Source organism: Ailuropoda melanoleuca, chromosome 2 (assembly GCF_002007445.2).
Source record: "Ailuropoda melanoleuca isolate Jingjing chromosome 2, ASM200744v2, whole genome shotgun sequence".
Taxonomy (NCBI): domain Eukaryota; kingdom Metazoa; phylum Chordata; class Mammalia; order Carnivora; family Ursidae; genus Ailuropoda; species Ailuropoda melanoleuca.
Genome location: NC_048219.1, coordinates 188549715 through 188566381, shown reverse-complemented (window position 1 = coordinate 188566381; position 16667 = coordinate 188549715). Strand labels below are relative to the sequence as shown.

The window sequence follows — 16667 nt, the reverse complement described above, 5'->3', positions numbered from 1 at the left end:
AAGAATAGAAATGGAAATAGAGAGATAAAGAGGTGGAGCGCAGAGGATTCTCAGGTCAGAGAAACTGCTCTGTGTGATACCTCAATGGCGGATCCCGGTCATTACACATTCATCAACCCCTGGATTGTACGAAAGCAAGAGTAACCCCTAATGTAAGTTACGAACTTTGAGTGACAATGATGTGTTTGTCAATGTAGAGCCATCAACTTCAAGAAATGCACAACTCTTTGGGGTAAGAGGACAAAGAGGGAATCTGAGGGTGCTGGGGGGGAGGCCAGGTGTACATGGCAAATCTCTGTACCTTCTGCTCAATTTTGCTATAAACCTAAAACCACTATAAAAAATAAAGTCAAATAAATTTTCTAATAAATGTCTTTCATTTAAAAATTTTAAAATTTTAGAGGCACCTGGGTGGTTTAGTCGGTTAAGCACCTGCCTTCAGCTCAGGTCATGATCCCGGGGTCCTGGGACTGGTCCCTGCACCCAGCTCCCCTTTCCAGGGAGAGTCTGCTTCTTCCTCTCCTTCTGCCCCTCCCCACCCCTGCCCTGCTCGCGCTCTCTCTCTCTCTCTCAAATAAATAAATAAAATCTTTAAATTAAAATTTTAAATTTTAAATTAATAAATTTGAGAATCTTACCAAGAGCCCGATTTATTAAGTGCAACATTAGTCAATGGCAGTATATGTGCTCTGAGAACCTTCAATGAAAGAAAACACAATTTGTTTTAAACTGAAAAAAATTAAGTTTAACTCATTAATTTTAACTTCAAACTAATGAAGACATTCAAGTGTGTCTTAATTATAAATAGACAATAGTCACTATCTGAACAAATGAGAAAAAAATACATTGTGCCTTCTACCATTAAAACCAATAATGCATTTGATAGTTACAAATAATTGCAAAAACATAACTGGATCTGTGTTTTCCATGAATTTGTTTTTAAGATAAATTACTACTATTAAATAAGATATCAGATAGCACTAATTTATAATATTTTCTTTTAAATACTGCACATAGTTTTGTACATATGCATGAATAGTATCCTAGAGCTCCTGTAGAGTCAGGATATGTCTTATTTTATTTATCTTACAATTCCTACATTGTCAAGCACATAGTGGATGCTTAATATTTATCAAATGAACATACGTAAACTGGATAGTCTGTTTATAGATAGAGTGATTGGCTAGGCTGGGGCAGTCCCTGTAATGTCTACTGTGGCAGTATAATTATTAATAATGTCCCCTTTCACTATCAAAAATACTCCCTTTGGAGGATAAATTACAAGGTCATGGGAGGTATGGAGCTCATATTTTAAGTTAAATAGTGCCACCTTCTGGAAAAAAGATATTACAAGAAAATTTCTTCATCTTTGAATAATACATTGAAGGAATGACTACAAAAGATTGAATATTTTGTATCAAATAGAATATGTCAAGTATATAAATAATGATTATATTTTCTTATAATTTTATTTAAATCATTAGAAGAAAACCAGTGTACTATGAAACAATACTAGAATAAACTATTAAATATGGTTAAATAATTAACAAACACTGTTTCTGAATAAGTGACTGTATTTGTTATACTTTTACTTTAATCAGCAAAAACTATACAGAAAAATAGGTGTATTTACACTACATTAAAATTATTACAGAAGTCATATCAATAAATAATTTACTGAAATATAGTTTAGTTCACCTGGAAGCAGAAAATATTAAGTATCGATATACCGTGAAATACAACTTCTTAATATTACTCCAACTGAAAAAAAATAATTTTTCAATAAATTGAGACAACCTTAATGGTCATCCCTTAAATTTAACATTGTGAAGAAGAGCCAAACTTACTACAAATCATTCTTTAACGTCTCAAGAAATAAATGTTTGAATTTCACAGTCAGTCAATAAACAAACACTTGCTGAGACTTAGTCTCTGCAAATATATGTGGGAAAGAGGGAAGGAGAAAATATCATCTGTATTTTGTCTCAGATTGATAGGATACCAGCTATCTCATTGAAGTCCTTCTAGTTAGTTAAAAAAAAAAAAAAAACCACACACACACACATTACCTTAAAAAGATAAAATTTGTGGTTGCTGTGCTGTCTGAGTTTATCTTGTAATCTCTGTATTAAGAGCTTTACTTGGTCTGATCGTGAAGCTGTGATTAGAGGCTCTGCCTTCTGTATCTCTTCCACCAAGGCACTGACATCGGTGCTGAAATTCATACACACACAAAAAAGTTACTTTTTTTCTATGTCAAAATTTGCATACACATGCATTGCATGAAGAATTGCATTGCATTATGAAGCACATTTGTAAAATGTCAAAACACCATCAGCTTTACTAAGAAAATACAAATCAATAAAGAAATTGAGACCATGGCTCAGTTTCTTCAGAATGCCTCGTCATGAACCAAGACTTCTCCTGTGGAGGATATGCAAGATTTCAGATTTGCTCCCCCGAGAAGGCCAAATGCATTCTGGTTCTGAACGTGAGCTCTCTTATTTTCTTCCTCTTTCATCTCTTTCATGAACATATATAGAATCTTCCCGGTACCACTATACTTTTTATCTTACATACGCTCTCTTGTTTAATCCTGTAACAACCCACCGATTTAATGCTTTTATCATAATCGCTTCAGAGATGAAGAAACTGAAGTTTGCAAAGGTGAAGTTTTAGTTTTTAGGGAAAGAGAAAGTATCTAACCAAAAATGGACATTCAAAGAAGGATGATGATTAATATTTCATATGGACTAGCACACCGTCTTCTCCTAAAAAAATACATCTGGTCTGAAAAGTACAGAGTCAAGTTTTCCCCCAGTATTCAACTAATCTGTAGCAATGCTGGTCAGTTTTGCTAGTCCAGAATAATGACTGTTCAAGACAGAGAATAATGTCTATAAACTAAAAGGCAGCCAACATAGGGTCATTTCGCAAACCATGTTGCAAACATGTACCAAAGATGCACTGCCCGTCCCGTCCCTTCAGGAACAGACTCATGGCCCCGCTGCGAGGGGGGTGCCGAGCCAGCCGACAGCCTCCAGCAGCAGCTCCTTCAGGACCCACCTCAGCACCAGAGCGCAGGGCATTCCCTCCTCCAGCAGCCCTCAGCCCAGGGCTGAACAGGTGCACAGTGCGAGGGCCTGGCCATTCCAGCCCCGAGACGGACTCTCGCCAGGAGCTCTATTGGGAGCTCCCCTGTGGCCCGGCAGAACTTGTCGCATCTGCATCTTCATGGTCAATAGCTCCTCATGCCGGACTCTGCTTTGCGTCCTGTCACAGATGTCACTTCTCAATAACCTGTCACCCACTTACCTCTCCTCCGTCTGGACAGCTGCTTCCCAGAAATGCCACCCTGATAAGCAAGCCTCTCCTCTTCAGAAATAAACAGTTCCTGAGCCCCAGGCTGGGGGAAGCACTAAGCTAGAAGACTCTGCGTCCCACTAACATTCACCCTACTGTTGCTTAGGCCCTGGGAGGGTAAGAGATACAGTCCCAGCTCTCAGGAAATACAATCTATTGGAATAGGAATGAATATTTAGAACAGAAATGAACCAGAGACAGTTTAGAATGATGACTTTGATAAATTCCAAGAACGTCAGTTGTAGAAGGACTTACAGTTTCCTAAGAATTAAAAAGATGATAATGCCTCTTGGAAAGGTTTCCAACCATCGTTATAAATCAAAACAGATTGCCCAGCAAGATCTAAATCCACCAGATATTTAATCTGTACATCCCAGCCCTGTGGTATTCTAATTGCTCTTTTCCAATAAGGTAACTCCAGTATGTCCCATATCATGCAAACGTTTCTATGTGCAGAATTTTTCCAGATTCTTGCACACAAACGAAAGTAAGATCCATGCGTTGTTTTTTGTTTACTTGACATTTATATACTCCATAGTATGACTACATCTTAAGGATCCACCCTTTTTAAAATTTTAAATCTGTGTTTTTCTGCATCTCTAGCTGGAAGATATTCTCTCATATAAACATTCATCTGTGCCACTCTTACGATGTTCTGTCTGGTATAAGTCATTTCTCAAACTAGACAACACATTCACTGAGGTGGGGGTTAAGATTTTTTGTAGCCTCTCATTGACTCTCACCAAGAGCTTTGCTTGTTGAAGGTGCAAAAAACATCATTACGGACTCAATACATGAACGTCTAACAAAGGAACTTTCTCCATGCTGGCATCTTCAGTAATACATGCCAGTTACAAAAACAACTGACGGGGCACCTGGGTAGCACAGTCATTAGGCGTCTGCCTTCGGCTCAGGGCGTGATCCCGGCGTTCCGGGATCGAGCCCCACATCGGGCTCCTCCACTGGGAGCCTGCTTCTTCCTCTCCCACTCCCCTGCTTGTGTTCCCTCTCTCACTGGCTGTCTCTCTCTGTCAAATAAATAAATAAAAAATCTTTAAAAAAAAGAAAACTGACAACCCTGACTTGATCTTAGACCTCGTCTTCCCTGAAAATAAGTAAAACAATGACTTGTAGATGAAATCCAATGCCACTATCTTTACCATTGTTTATTCTTTGATTAAAAAATAAACAACTGAGTACCTTCTCTTTTTTTAAGATTTTATTTATTTATTTGAGAGAGGGAGAGCATGGGGGGGGAGGGTGAGAGGGAGAAGCAGACTCCCCCCTGAGCAGGGAGCCCCACACAGGATGTCCCAGGATCACGACCTGAGCTGAAGGCAGTAGCTCAACCAACTGAGCCACCCAGGTGCCCCAGCTGAGTACCTTCTCTGTGTGGTCACTTGCCACAAGAAGAGGATTCAACGTAACCACCACCATCCGAGCCACACTCCGTCCTCACCCTCAGACAAGCTCCAGACCTCTCGAGTGGCTGCAGCTCTGACGAGGCTGTTGAGCCTCATTTTAAAACTGGAGAGCAGCTCGTCTACTGTTTAACTGTGGTTATGCGACAGGTCCCTTTGCTGTCAGTCTCTGCTCCCCTTCCCCCTAATCACGACAAAGGAGAAGGACAGTCACAATGGAAAGTCACTTATTTTGTTGGGTCAACAACCCTGAAACACACATTGTAGTATTTTTGTTCAATTTTAAAACTTTCTCCCACTCAAAATATCTTTACCTTATCTGAAAATGGGCTTCTGCAGACTAATCTGATTCTGTCTCTGGAAGTGGAGTTTTGCCTAGGGTTTCTTTATTTAATTTTATTTTTTCAGTTTTGCATAGGATTTCCTAAAGGGAATGAATTCTGGGCAGTAGGATCTCACAAGAGGATTCCCTAACTCTGCCCCGTGACAATTAATGAGGGGGAGGGAATGCAGTCAGCCCCGTGAGGGGTTCATCTGCCAGGAAAGTAACAGGCTCAGTAGACTTCTTAAAACTCCAATAACCAGCATTCCTCAAAAATGTGAAGGTCATCAAAAAGTGGAAGTCTGAGAGCCCGTCTTCGCCACAAGGAGACGGAGGAGGCTTGACAATGGACTGTAACGTGGGATCTTGGAAGAGGAAAAGATAATAGGCAAAAAACAAGGACAATTAATAAGATATGGTCTTTCTTTAGTAAGAACATTTCAGTACTGGTTCATTACTTAGGACCGATGTACCACACTGATCTAGGATGTTAATAATAGGGGATGCAGGGCATGGAGTATGGGGAACTCCTTCTTCACAGCTTTCTAGAACTATTCTAAAGTAAAAGATTAAAAACAACAACAGGTCTATTGAGGACGAAAAAAGGGCAGACTGATGATCCTTTTCCCATCTCCCCCTCACCCAGCAGCAAGACGCTTAAGCGGAACTCACTGAAGCAAGCAGGAGATAAGACAGCACAGAACACTGTTCTGGCAACGTATTGTCTGAGTTCATGCAGCTCGTCCACACGTCACCTTGTGTCAGCGTTTTCCAGTGAAAAATCTGGATATGAAACCCAGGTTGCATTGCGTAGCTAATTTTACCTGGAACTGAGGCTGAGCAAATCTATCGATTTGGTCTTCAATTCTCCACTCTTTTCATATTCCAACATAATTCCTATAAAAATAAGCAAACATGTTATAAAACATTTAGGATGATAACCAATGTCAAAAGCTAATCCACTTTGCCATAATTTTTTTATTTCTGTTTCTTAATTTTTTTTAATTTCTCGGCATAAAACATAGGCAGTGATGTCTGACTCTAAAACAAGATTGTGTGAATTCACTTTCCCCTAGTCCTTCCTCTAAATACAGCTACATACCCTTGAAATTATTCAACAAGCAATGCTGAAATAATTGAAGGCTGGGTAGAGGCTAGACTGGCTAGAGGCCTCAGGACTTGAGCAATGACAGTGTATTGAGTTCCCGGGGTTTTCTTTTTACCTCCCGTATACCCCTAAACTGGAAACCAGAGCAACCTGCAGCCTGGAACCACCAAAAAGCATAGACAACAAAAACCAAGCAACATCAAAGCTTGCTCTCTGTGGCCAAAGGACCAAAGGAAAGTCAGACAAAGAACTAATGGAACCCTAAGCCCTCCTCCACAACTGGGGCTCCTTAGGCAGTCTGATTCCCCAGTGGAAGGAAGCCCTGGGCTGTCCCAGTCCCCCGCAAAACTGGGCCCCAGCAGTAGTCTGATCTGCTTGCAGCAGCCCTGCAACAAAGCCGCAGACCTTTTCAGCACCCTCAGCTAGGGCCCCGGGGGCCATCTAATCTGTCTACAGCAGCCACAGGGAAGTCCCAGGATCACTCAGACACCATTCCACACCCAAGCTATTGTGGGCAGTCTCATCCACCTGCAAAAGGGGCAGCAGTGAAGTCCTGGGATATTGCGGACCCCACTTCACAACCAGGCACCGAAGCAGTGTCTTCCTCCCTTTCAACCAGTGGTGTCACCAGGCCTAGAGTCTTGTTCCGTACATGCCCCTCCCCCAGAAGGTCACTCACAAGAGCAGGCATACTGAGAAGATGGAGACAAAGGAAGAAAAATGAGAGACCTCTGAGTTCCAGACATGTGGATATCTTGCCTGTACCTCAGACAAGTCCAGAATCTTCCCCTCAATCCTGCTTCTCCTACAGAGCTTGTTTCCCAGGGTCAGACATGACCACTTATCCAACTGCACAGCTACGATCTCGGGAGGAATTCATCTCAACCCAGTCGTGTCGTGTGACACGGACTTGGCACACCCTAAGTAGGTAAACCCAAGCAGCCATTAGGTAATAAAGTATAACGTCTTAGAACCAAAAAATCATTCCATATGCTTTTAATCACCAGGACACCAGGACACGGTAGGCAAATAACTGTAACTAAAAGGCTAATTCGGTATAGTTTTATTTTGGTTCTTTTCCCCAAGAAGTGATCCTTTCATATCAAAGACTTTAAACCACACTTTAGTCTAAAAAGAAAACTTACAAAGAAAAAAAAGCAAGGATCAGTGGAGAGCCAACCACTGTAAGTACTGTTATTTCCTTAGAGTACAAATTGGCTTCTTGTTCCACATTAACCTTTTCAATAAAATATGGATGCTATAACATTGTAAAAATCTTTTTAAAAACCTATTTAGATGCCACATGTTCTAGAAAGGATTTAAGAGGGCTTAGAAAAAGTAAATAGAATACAAAAAGCTATGTTCGGAAGTAGATAAGAATTAGATACATTGACAAGGGAAGATTCAAGTTAAGGAAAGATCACTTCAGTAATTGCATTGAACACCTAAATATAAAATTAACAAGAAATGTGCAAGGCCTAGATGTACTATGGGACGAAAAAGAAAATTGTGGTAAATGGAGACACACATTTCTAGATGAGAAAATGTAATATTTTAAGCATGTCAAATCAATCTATGAGTTGAAGTAATTATAATTACTTTATTTTTTGGAATTTGAAAATTCACCATATATTATAACAAACTGTAAAACAATAAAGTGTGACTTAAGTTTTAAAAATAAACTGACAGTAGGGGCGCCTGGGTGGCTCAGTCGTTAAGCATCTACCTTCGGCTCAGGGCGTGATCCCAGCTTTCTGGGATCGAGCCCCACATCAGGCTCCTCTGCTGGAAGCCTGCTTCTTCCTCTCCCTCCCCCTGCTTGTGTTCCCTCTCTCGCTGGCTGTCTCTATCTCTGTCAAATGAATAAATAAAATCTTTAAAAAAAAATAAATAAATAAATAAATAAATAAATAAAATAAAAATAAACTGACAGTAGTATTTTAAATTAATGAGGAAAAATAAATTATCCAATAAATAATGATGTAATAATCAGTTGATTTTGGAAAAATTCATAATATTGGATTTTTACCACACAATATACAAAAATATATTCTAGGTTGATTAGAGATTTTATTATTAAAAACAAAATATAAAATGGTCAAAATAATAGAACATATTTACATCTTAGTGTAAGTACATGTTGTGAAACTCAATGCCAAAAAAAAAAAAATTGATGCATTTGTCTGAAATAAATTTGAAGCTTCTAAAAAGGAGAAGTTAGCACAAACTTAAAGACAAATGATAATCAGCAAAGAAAAAGTTCAACTATAAGTACAAAGCTCAAAGAACTTAATATAAAGAAGTCTAAAAATGATTTTCAAAAAGAAAATGGACAAAAGGCAGGAATAGTCAATTTACAAACAGAGAGGGACAATGGTCAATAAACAGACCAAAATAAAATGTTCCCAACTCCATTAAAAGAAAAACAAAACACAAGAGATCTAATTTTTACTCATCAGAATAGCAAAGATGGCAAAGCCTGATAATATTAAATATTAGCAAGGTTGAGGAAATAGGCATCCTCAGTGTTGGCAGACATGTCAAGAAGCCATCGCACCTTCAGTGGGCTGAGCATGAGCTTAGCTAGCCTTTTATGTATTTTTCAGAATTTTTAAAAAAGTAAATACTACTTTTATGATAGAAAAAAGTAAGAGTATAGGGCGCCTGAGTGGCTCAGTCGTTAAGCGTCTGCCTTCGGCTCAGGGCGTGATCCTGGAGTTCTGGGATCGAGCCCCACGTCAGGCTCCTCCGCTATGAGCCCGCTTCTTCCTCTCCCACTCCCCCTGCTTGTGTTCCCTCTCTCACTGGCTGTCTCTCTCTCTGTTAAATAAATAAATAAAATCTTAAAAAATAAAAAAAGAAAAAGAAAAAAGTAAGAGAAAAATTAGAAGGTGGAGGCAAAGGAAGAAAAATGATAGAGATTAACATTATTGACATGTAAACTCCTGAAGATCGAGATCAAGATCCCCATAAGGTTGTTCGAACACTCAAATGACATACAAAGTTTCCATCCGCTTAAGTTATCACTATCATTAAGGACTGCTTCTTTCCTGTTCTATCATTTTAAGTATTTTGCATTATATAAAAGAGTACTCAATACGAACTATTTATTCCTGAAGAAAATAGCCATTCGATAAATAGTTGAGTAAATAAATGATGTGTAAACAATGAGTAAATTATATAATCCTAATCTGTAACTCAGAGAAAGGTGGGAAGGAATTAGCACTTGACAGCCCACATATCATAATCTAATATCCCAAGGAAATGCACTAAATAACTTAAGCGAATTCACAAAATTCTGCGCTCTTTTTTCGTAACTATCTTGTTTCTTATAAAACAATAAAACGTTAAAAGTCTTTAAGATGACTACTATAAATTAGTTGGGTTACTATACAAATGGATCTAGAAAACAAAGTACAAAATCTAAAACCTGTTCGTTGGACTGTTCCATTGTTACAAAACATCAAGGTCAAATGCTCCGCCTTCCCATGACCACCGAGCTGCAGGATGAGGCAGAGGTGGGGTCATGCACATGGAAGAACAGAAGCAGAAAATGGACAACGATGCTCCCAGGAGCACATGTTGTTCTTCACTGACTCTTTCCCACAGTATCTTAATGTTCTCCATCTGCCCCGGTTGTGAATTTTTGTGCAGTAGGTATGATTCCCAAAAACACTTAAGTAAGAAGTTGCTCCCCCCACACCCCAAATTCTGCAATGTACTATAAGGCTGAGCTTCAAAAGATGTGAGTGTTCCTTACTCCGATCACATTCAACCAACAGAGACCTTTAAAGTGCTCAGAATATTAACTAGTCTAATTAATGTTTATTTAACTCCTTCTCATGGCCCAAAAACCTAGAGGCCTACACAGGGGAAGTAAAAGACAAAGACTGTCATGCCTGAGTCAGTTGAAAAGCATGTATGCAACACCCACTCTTCACGAAGCGAAGAGCTTATGAATTAATGAATGAGATAAAAAGAGAATGTCCATGGTTGATTAACCATATTACTGCCATGTACCCTTAGGAGGGAGAGGGACAATTCCATGGATGCCACCCGTGGAATGCTCCTGACCTATATGCTACTCAAAAGAAAGTAGGAGGACTGAAATCTGGGGACTAAGAGATTAAACAAAACTTCAGAAGGGATAAAGGTAACACAAGAATGATTCAGTGGTGAGTGATTTTTTCCTACTTGATAATGTTATTTTGACACCCACCTGCTATTCAGTAGTACCTTGGAAACTTCCATATAATGTATGGCTCACCAAAGACTGGAATTCAGAAATTAAGTGTCTAACATGCTAAGTGATATGACTTCATTATAAGATAAACATTAAGGCAAGTGTTAAGTCTAAAGCCTTATGGAATGAGAGATTGCCGCTGGAACCCTGGGCTTTCAGAGCTGGAGCAAATCTTACAGATCATCTGTTTGACCTATTCCCATTTCAGGAGGAGCTCTGGGCATTCTACTCAACACACATCATCTCATTAAACTCATTCATTTATTCCACAAATATCTGAGTGCCTCTTTATTGACCTGTCTACTCTAAGTGCTAAAGACAGGGTAGTAAACAAAATAGGCAAAGTCCAGAACTTCATGACGCTTTTATTCTAAGTGGGGGTGACTAAGCAAAATAAGTAAGTAAAATTGTGGTACGTTGAACTGAGGTAGTGCTAGGAGAAAACAAAGCAGCGGAGAATGCTATGAAATATCTTGAGGAGAAGTTGGAAATTGTAGAAATTCTAGAAAGGGAGGCTTGACTTTACTCGCTTTACTTACTTTTAAGGACAGAGCCAGAAAACGTGAGAATGCTGGCTATGCAGATGTCCAGGGAAGATTCTTCCCGGCGAAAAGAGTAGCAAGTGCAGAGACCCTGAGTGGAGGCATGCCCAGCCCATCCAAGCAAAACCAAGAAGAGCAGTGTGGCCAGAGGGAAAGCAGAGTGAAGCATCCTGTAGGGCCTTGGAGATGAAGGCCTTGGAGATCATGGCCCTTCTGTTTTAAGGGAAATGAAAAGCCACTGGAGAGCTCAAGCCTAAGAGTGACGTGATCAGATTGACGTTCTTGCAGTCATCCTCCTGCCATGTTGAAAATATACAGAAGGGGAACAAGGGTGGAAGCTCCAGCAATAGAAATCATGGTAGTCACTGCTGTGGGGGTGAAACTGCTGAATCCTGTGAGCTGGGAGGATTTGTTACTGGACCCAATGTGGTGTATGCAAGGTGGGAGAAAAGGATGAGTCCAAGGTTTGGGCTTGGGCAAGTGAAGGAATGGAGCTGCTGTTGACTGAGACGAGAGACCATAGGATGCCCCGTATGAGATGCACATTGCACATCCAAATGAAAAATCAGGCGGGCCATGAGGTACTCGGGGCTACTCCCTCAGGTTTTTAAACCTGGAGAATGGATGAGATCACCTAACCGATGAGTATAGATAGAGAAGTCCAAGGACAGAGCTCTGGGACACTCCAATATCGAAGATCAGAAGGAAGAGAAGCCAACAAGATGAATGAAGAAGGAGTGACCATAAAGCAGGATTAAAAAACAGTGTGTACTGGGAGCCAAAGGACAGAGCGGTCAAATCCATCAAACGCTGCTGTCAGGTCAGGAAAGGAAGGCTAGAGAGGCAGCCAGTGGATTGAGTGATGTTGAAGGTCATTGAGGATCTTGAAGAGTGCAGTTTCAGTGGAGCCATGAGGGTGAAAACAGGAGTAAGTCCAAGACAGAAGAGAGAAGAGAAATGGGGACACTGTTCTTCCAAGGAGGTTTGCTCTGAAGAGAAAGAGATAAATGGGAGAGTAGCTTCAAAGGGTCAGTAGATGGGCAAGATGGGGGTTAATATCACCATGTGACTTGATGATTGAAACGCCGTGATGGATTGAAACAAAATGTGTATACGGTGAGAGCCAGTTATTATGATCCCAGAGCTCATCTTCCTAACCTACACTCCACAGCAAAGGGATGAATGAAAGCAAGTCATTCACATATCAGTCTATTTATGGGAACCAGCACCAACCTACACCAAGCACAGCCAAAGTAAAGTTGTGAATGCTTCGAGAGAACAAGCTATTTACAATTTTCTATGTGCTACCTCTCACATTTTAACTGTAATTCTAAGAGGGAGGAAATGAGTTATAATTGTACTACAAATGTTAACTTCACATTGATGAGAGTTGCTGCCAGGCCTTCCCTTGCAGGGTGGCCCAGACTTCTCATCCCACAAGGATACTTGGTCATCCACTGCTTTGTGGCAAGTTTTTGCGGCAAGACTTTTATATTTTATATTCTTCTTATTTTTATTTATTTTTCTTGAAGATTTTTAAAATTTATTTACTTGAGAGACAGAGAGAGCACAAGCAGGGGGAGCGGCAGGCAGAGGGAGAGATAGAAGCAGGCTCCTCGCTGAGCAGGGAGCCCCAGGTGGGGCTCCATCCCAGGACCCTGGGATCATGACCTGAGCCCAAGGCAGACACTTAACCAACTGAGCCACCCAGGCGCCCCTGTTCTTCTTATTTTTAAAGTGAGTTCTGAATTGGAACCAAGAGTTCCATCCTTATTTCTGTACCTAATGAGCTGGGCGACCAGTGGGCTTCACTCATTCTTCAAAGGGGACCATGTCCTCACCTATGAAAGGAGACAACTAGACAAGTTTACCCCACTCTAAAACCGCAGCGCTCTGTGGGCGTATTTTGAAATTCCTGAACTCATTGGAATCAAGGACTGTGACCTTCAAGCTTAGAGCCCGGGGCACAGAGCGCCTGGTGGCAGGCCCTCAATAAAGGGTGGATCAACTGATATGTGTGGTCTGGAATGCGGACACTCAATTAATATGCTTTGTTGCATATGCATTTTCCTTTTCATACTCAACACATCTTGACGTTATCATTCTGTTATGTTTAAAATAAAAAGCAATGTGGTCCTTGTCCGTCCGGAAACCAGTCTCTTGGGACATCACCCCAATCACCACCTCTCCCTTCCCATCTGCCACATTCCTAACTAGTCAGAAAAGCATTATAACTCAGCAACTTCAATGTTTAAAGAATTCCTAAAAAACTCACTTAGAATGTTTCGAGCAACAGTGTCCAGCAACCAAAGGAGCGAGGGCCCATGTTGGGAAGCACCTGGCTTCCTGCCCCCCACTGGATCACCCACTAAGGGACCCCCCACCCCGCTCGGCACCTCGAGTCCCCGCACCCTCCTCCGCCCCGGAGCCTCCCAGGGCCAGAGCCAAGGACCCCACGGCGGGACGGAGGAGGCCCGGCCGGTACCTGGCGGGTAATACCGGAGCAGGAGGCTCTTGAGCTTCATTTTCTCCTTCCCAGACCCCTGGTCAACGCTCTTCGTAGCCATGGAAACGGCCAAACAGCAGTGGGGCTTCGGTGCGCATGCGCGGGCTTCCAGGGCGCGGAGCTGGGCGTGCAGGCTTGGCGGGTGCGGTCTGCGGCGGGGCGACCCCGGGCGGGCCGGGGGTGGGGGCGTCGGTCCGGCGAGGCGTGGCCAGGGAGCGCGCCCTGCCCCTGCCGGCGTCCGCACCGGCCTGCTTGCTCCCAGGGCCGGACTCCAGGGCGCGTCGCCGAAGAGAGCGCGGCCACCCTCGCTCCCGCCACCGGAATCTGTCCGGTCGGTGCCTGGGCTGGGCAGGGACGGGGGGCCTTCGCGTCCCTAGTTGGGGTGACTTCCCAAGGGGCGAGGCGCGGCCGGGGAGCGCGAGGTGCGGGCCGCGCGCACTGTGGCCCTGGAGTTCCCAAGGAGGAGGGGCGGGAGAAAAATCCCCTCCGGGTTACCATTCAGGCCTCTCCCTATGCGCGGTCCCTGTCCCCACAAAAGAATTAGGACCACAACGTCAGAGGCTGCGCGGTAGCTGCGCTTGCCGGATACACCTGTAGCCATAGAGACTAACAGAGGCTTGAGTTGTGCACCATTTCTTCCCGCCCCTCTCTCGGATGAGACAACCCAGAGTCAGACCAAGTGAGAACCCCCCGCCCAGCTAGCCCCCCAGCTAGGGAGCCACGAGGCGGGATGGGAAGGCAGGTGTGTCAGAAGCCTGTCACCTGGAGCCCACACGGTACTGTCCGCCCAGGGTTGAAGGCTTTCCGGACCTTTCTGTGGCCTGTTCTGTTTCTTGACAGAATCGATTCTTTGCCTGCCAAGTCCAGTTCCCAGGAGGAAGACTGGCCGGAAGAATCCGTGGGGCCAGACTGTCCATTTCCTTTAAGGAATTTGGCCTAAATTCCTAAGTCGGAATTCCCCCAAAGGTAAACACTTCCTGTGTTGTCTTCTCAACTATGGGCCACCTCTCCTCTCCTCCATGCCCCCATAACGAAAAGTTTTCCTTAAGTTCTTACCATTTCTCCAAATCGACTCATTTATTTTACTTCACGTTTTTAAATGCAAACTTGAAAGAAAATTGTTGTTAATCCTGTAAATTGGGATATTACTCAATTTTCGATGAGAAGCAGCAGGTAACTATAAAAATAAATGTGATTTCTAAAAGGCTACTGAATGACCCTATGCTATTGCCTACCAGAGACTAAGAACCAAAGGCTTTCCCTTTCTTCAAAAAAAAAAAAAAAAAAANAAAAAAAAAAAAAAAAAAAAAAAAAAAAGACAGAAAAATCAGCAACTATTTGAAATTTTCAAGACAGCCTAGCACCCAACTGAACCTTTCTACTTTATGTACTCAGAAGGTTGGCGAGATCACTGAAATGGGAGAGCCTTTGCTACTTACTATGTGATACAATTAAGCCTAATACAAATGGGAAGCACATAAAAATCATAGCATCCCACACTTGGGAAACAGAAAGATGAAATCTAAGATTCCTTCTAGCTCAAAGTCTCCCTGAAACAGTAAGCCCCTGGAAAAGGTTTAAGTAGGGAAAGGCTAAGAGGTCATCTATAGAAACGAGGAAGACTTGGGGCACCTGGGTGTCTCAGTCAGTTAAGCATTGGACTCTTGGTTTCCGCTCAGGTCATGATCTCAAGGTCATGGGATGGAGCCCCACCTTGGGCTCCTGCTCCGTATGAAGTTGGCTTGAGATTCTCTCTCCCTTCTTCTGTCCCTCCCCCAGCTCGCTCACTCTCTCTCAAATAAGATAAATAAATAAAATCTTTAAAAAAATAAATAACGAAGTCTTTAGCAGATTTTGTTCACCCATTTATTGTTTATGCTTGTGACATTTTAAGTGAAGGCTTCGGAAAAATAGTAATTTTACAGTGGAGAAATCTGGTAGACACCATTTACCATGGGATCGAAGCTAACATCCCAAACGTAGGGACAAACTGACATTCCTACCTCCTATTACAGGGCAATGACGAGGACACAGCAATTCTCTGGAATTCCTGCCTGCAAAACATTATCAGTCTCTAATCATGAGGAAACATCAGGGCAACCCAAATTGAAGAAATTATACAAAATAACTGTTAAGGTCGGGGAAGTAAAAGACTGAAAACTGCTTCAGATTAAAGGACACTAAAGACAAAGAACAATTAAATGCACTGAGTGATCCTGGGTCCTGAACCAGGAAGAAAATTAGCTATGAAGGACATGATTGGGACAATTAGATGAGACATTGTGGTTTAGATTATATTGATACTAGATCAATATTAAGTTTCCTGATTTCGGTCATTGTACCGTGGTTATATAAGACGATGTCCTTGTTCTTAGTAAAAATACACTGATTTATTTAGAGATAAAGGGGTATGATATCTGCAATCAACTTTCAAATGGTTTTGAAAATTTTATATTTATATGTAGATGCGTGTGTGTATGTTTGGATAGGTGGGTGGATAAGAAACAATAAAGCCAGTGAGAAAAAAATGTTGAATCCAGCTAGGCAAAGGGCTCCCTTTGAGAAGTTCCTTATCCTACTCTTGCAACTTCTCCATAAGTTTGAAATTATTACAAAATGAAAAGTGGCCTTTGTTTTCCACAGAACAAGCCAAGCTTCAGAATGTTCCAGGATAAAGATAACAACCACAGAACCAACTGGCTCCATGTTTGTTAAGAGAGCCCCAAGTTCAAGTTCACTCCCTGCTTCACCCCTAAGTCCACCTCCACCTTCCTCTCGTTATGAGACCAAGAGCCTCCACCACTGTTACCTATCCTTCACCCCTCCCTCCATTTCCAAGAGTTCCTGAACTTCCTAAGTGGCTCTTGTCCTTCTGTTCCAGGTAAAGGATTTCTCCTACTCCCTTAAACCAAACTTTAACAGGTTGTCCTTTTGCTTCTTAAAAAAGAATTCCAGCTCTGCAGCTTTTGACATCGTTCCCTTGGCTAGAAGAGTTTAAGCCAAGCTCTTCCACATAAGTTAGAGAACTTCCTCACTACCTCCACGTCACATCCAGAGGCCGCTTTACCGACTCTGGGGCACAGGCACCTGGGATTGAGGTCCCACCTTCCCACAGCCCATGCCTACCCGGGGTCAGCAGCCCTCACCTCTGTCTTTGCTTGG

At 42.2% G+C, this 16667-nt stretch overlaps 1 protein-coding gene and 1 long non-coding RNA gene across 2 annotated transcripts in view; one reads left to right on the top strand and one right to left on the bottom strand.

Moving 5' to 3' along the window:
* DAW1 (dynein assembly factor with WD repeats 1) overlaps window positions 1-13610 on the bottom strand; it is a 36028-nt gene extending 22418 nt beyond the window's left edge. The window contains exons 1-4 of the mRNA XM_034644574.1: window positions 13485-13610; window positions 5931-6003; window positions 2070-2214; window positions 639-697 (exon numbers count right to left, since the gene is read on the bottom strand). Coding sequence (XP_034500465.1) covers window positions 639-697; window positions 2070-2214; window positions 5931-6003; window positions 13485-13566 — 359 coding nt within the window. The 5' untranslated portion in view covers window positions 13567-13610. The remainder of the gene's footprint in view (window positions 1-638; window positions 698-2069; window positions 2215-5930; window positions 6004-13484) is intronic.
* A 164-nt stretch (window positions 13611-13774) lies between these two features.
* On the top strand, window positions 13775-16326 carry LOC109490478. Its single transcript, XR_002143799.2, has 3 exons — window positions 13775-13836; window positions 14346-14471; window positions 16149-16326. It is a non-coding gene; the product is annotated as an uncharacterized LOC109490478 (long non-coding RNA).
* The last annotated feature ends 341 nt before the right edge of the window (window positions 16327-16667 follow it).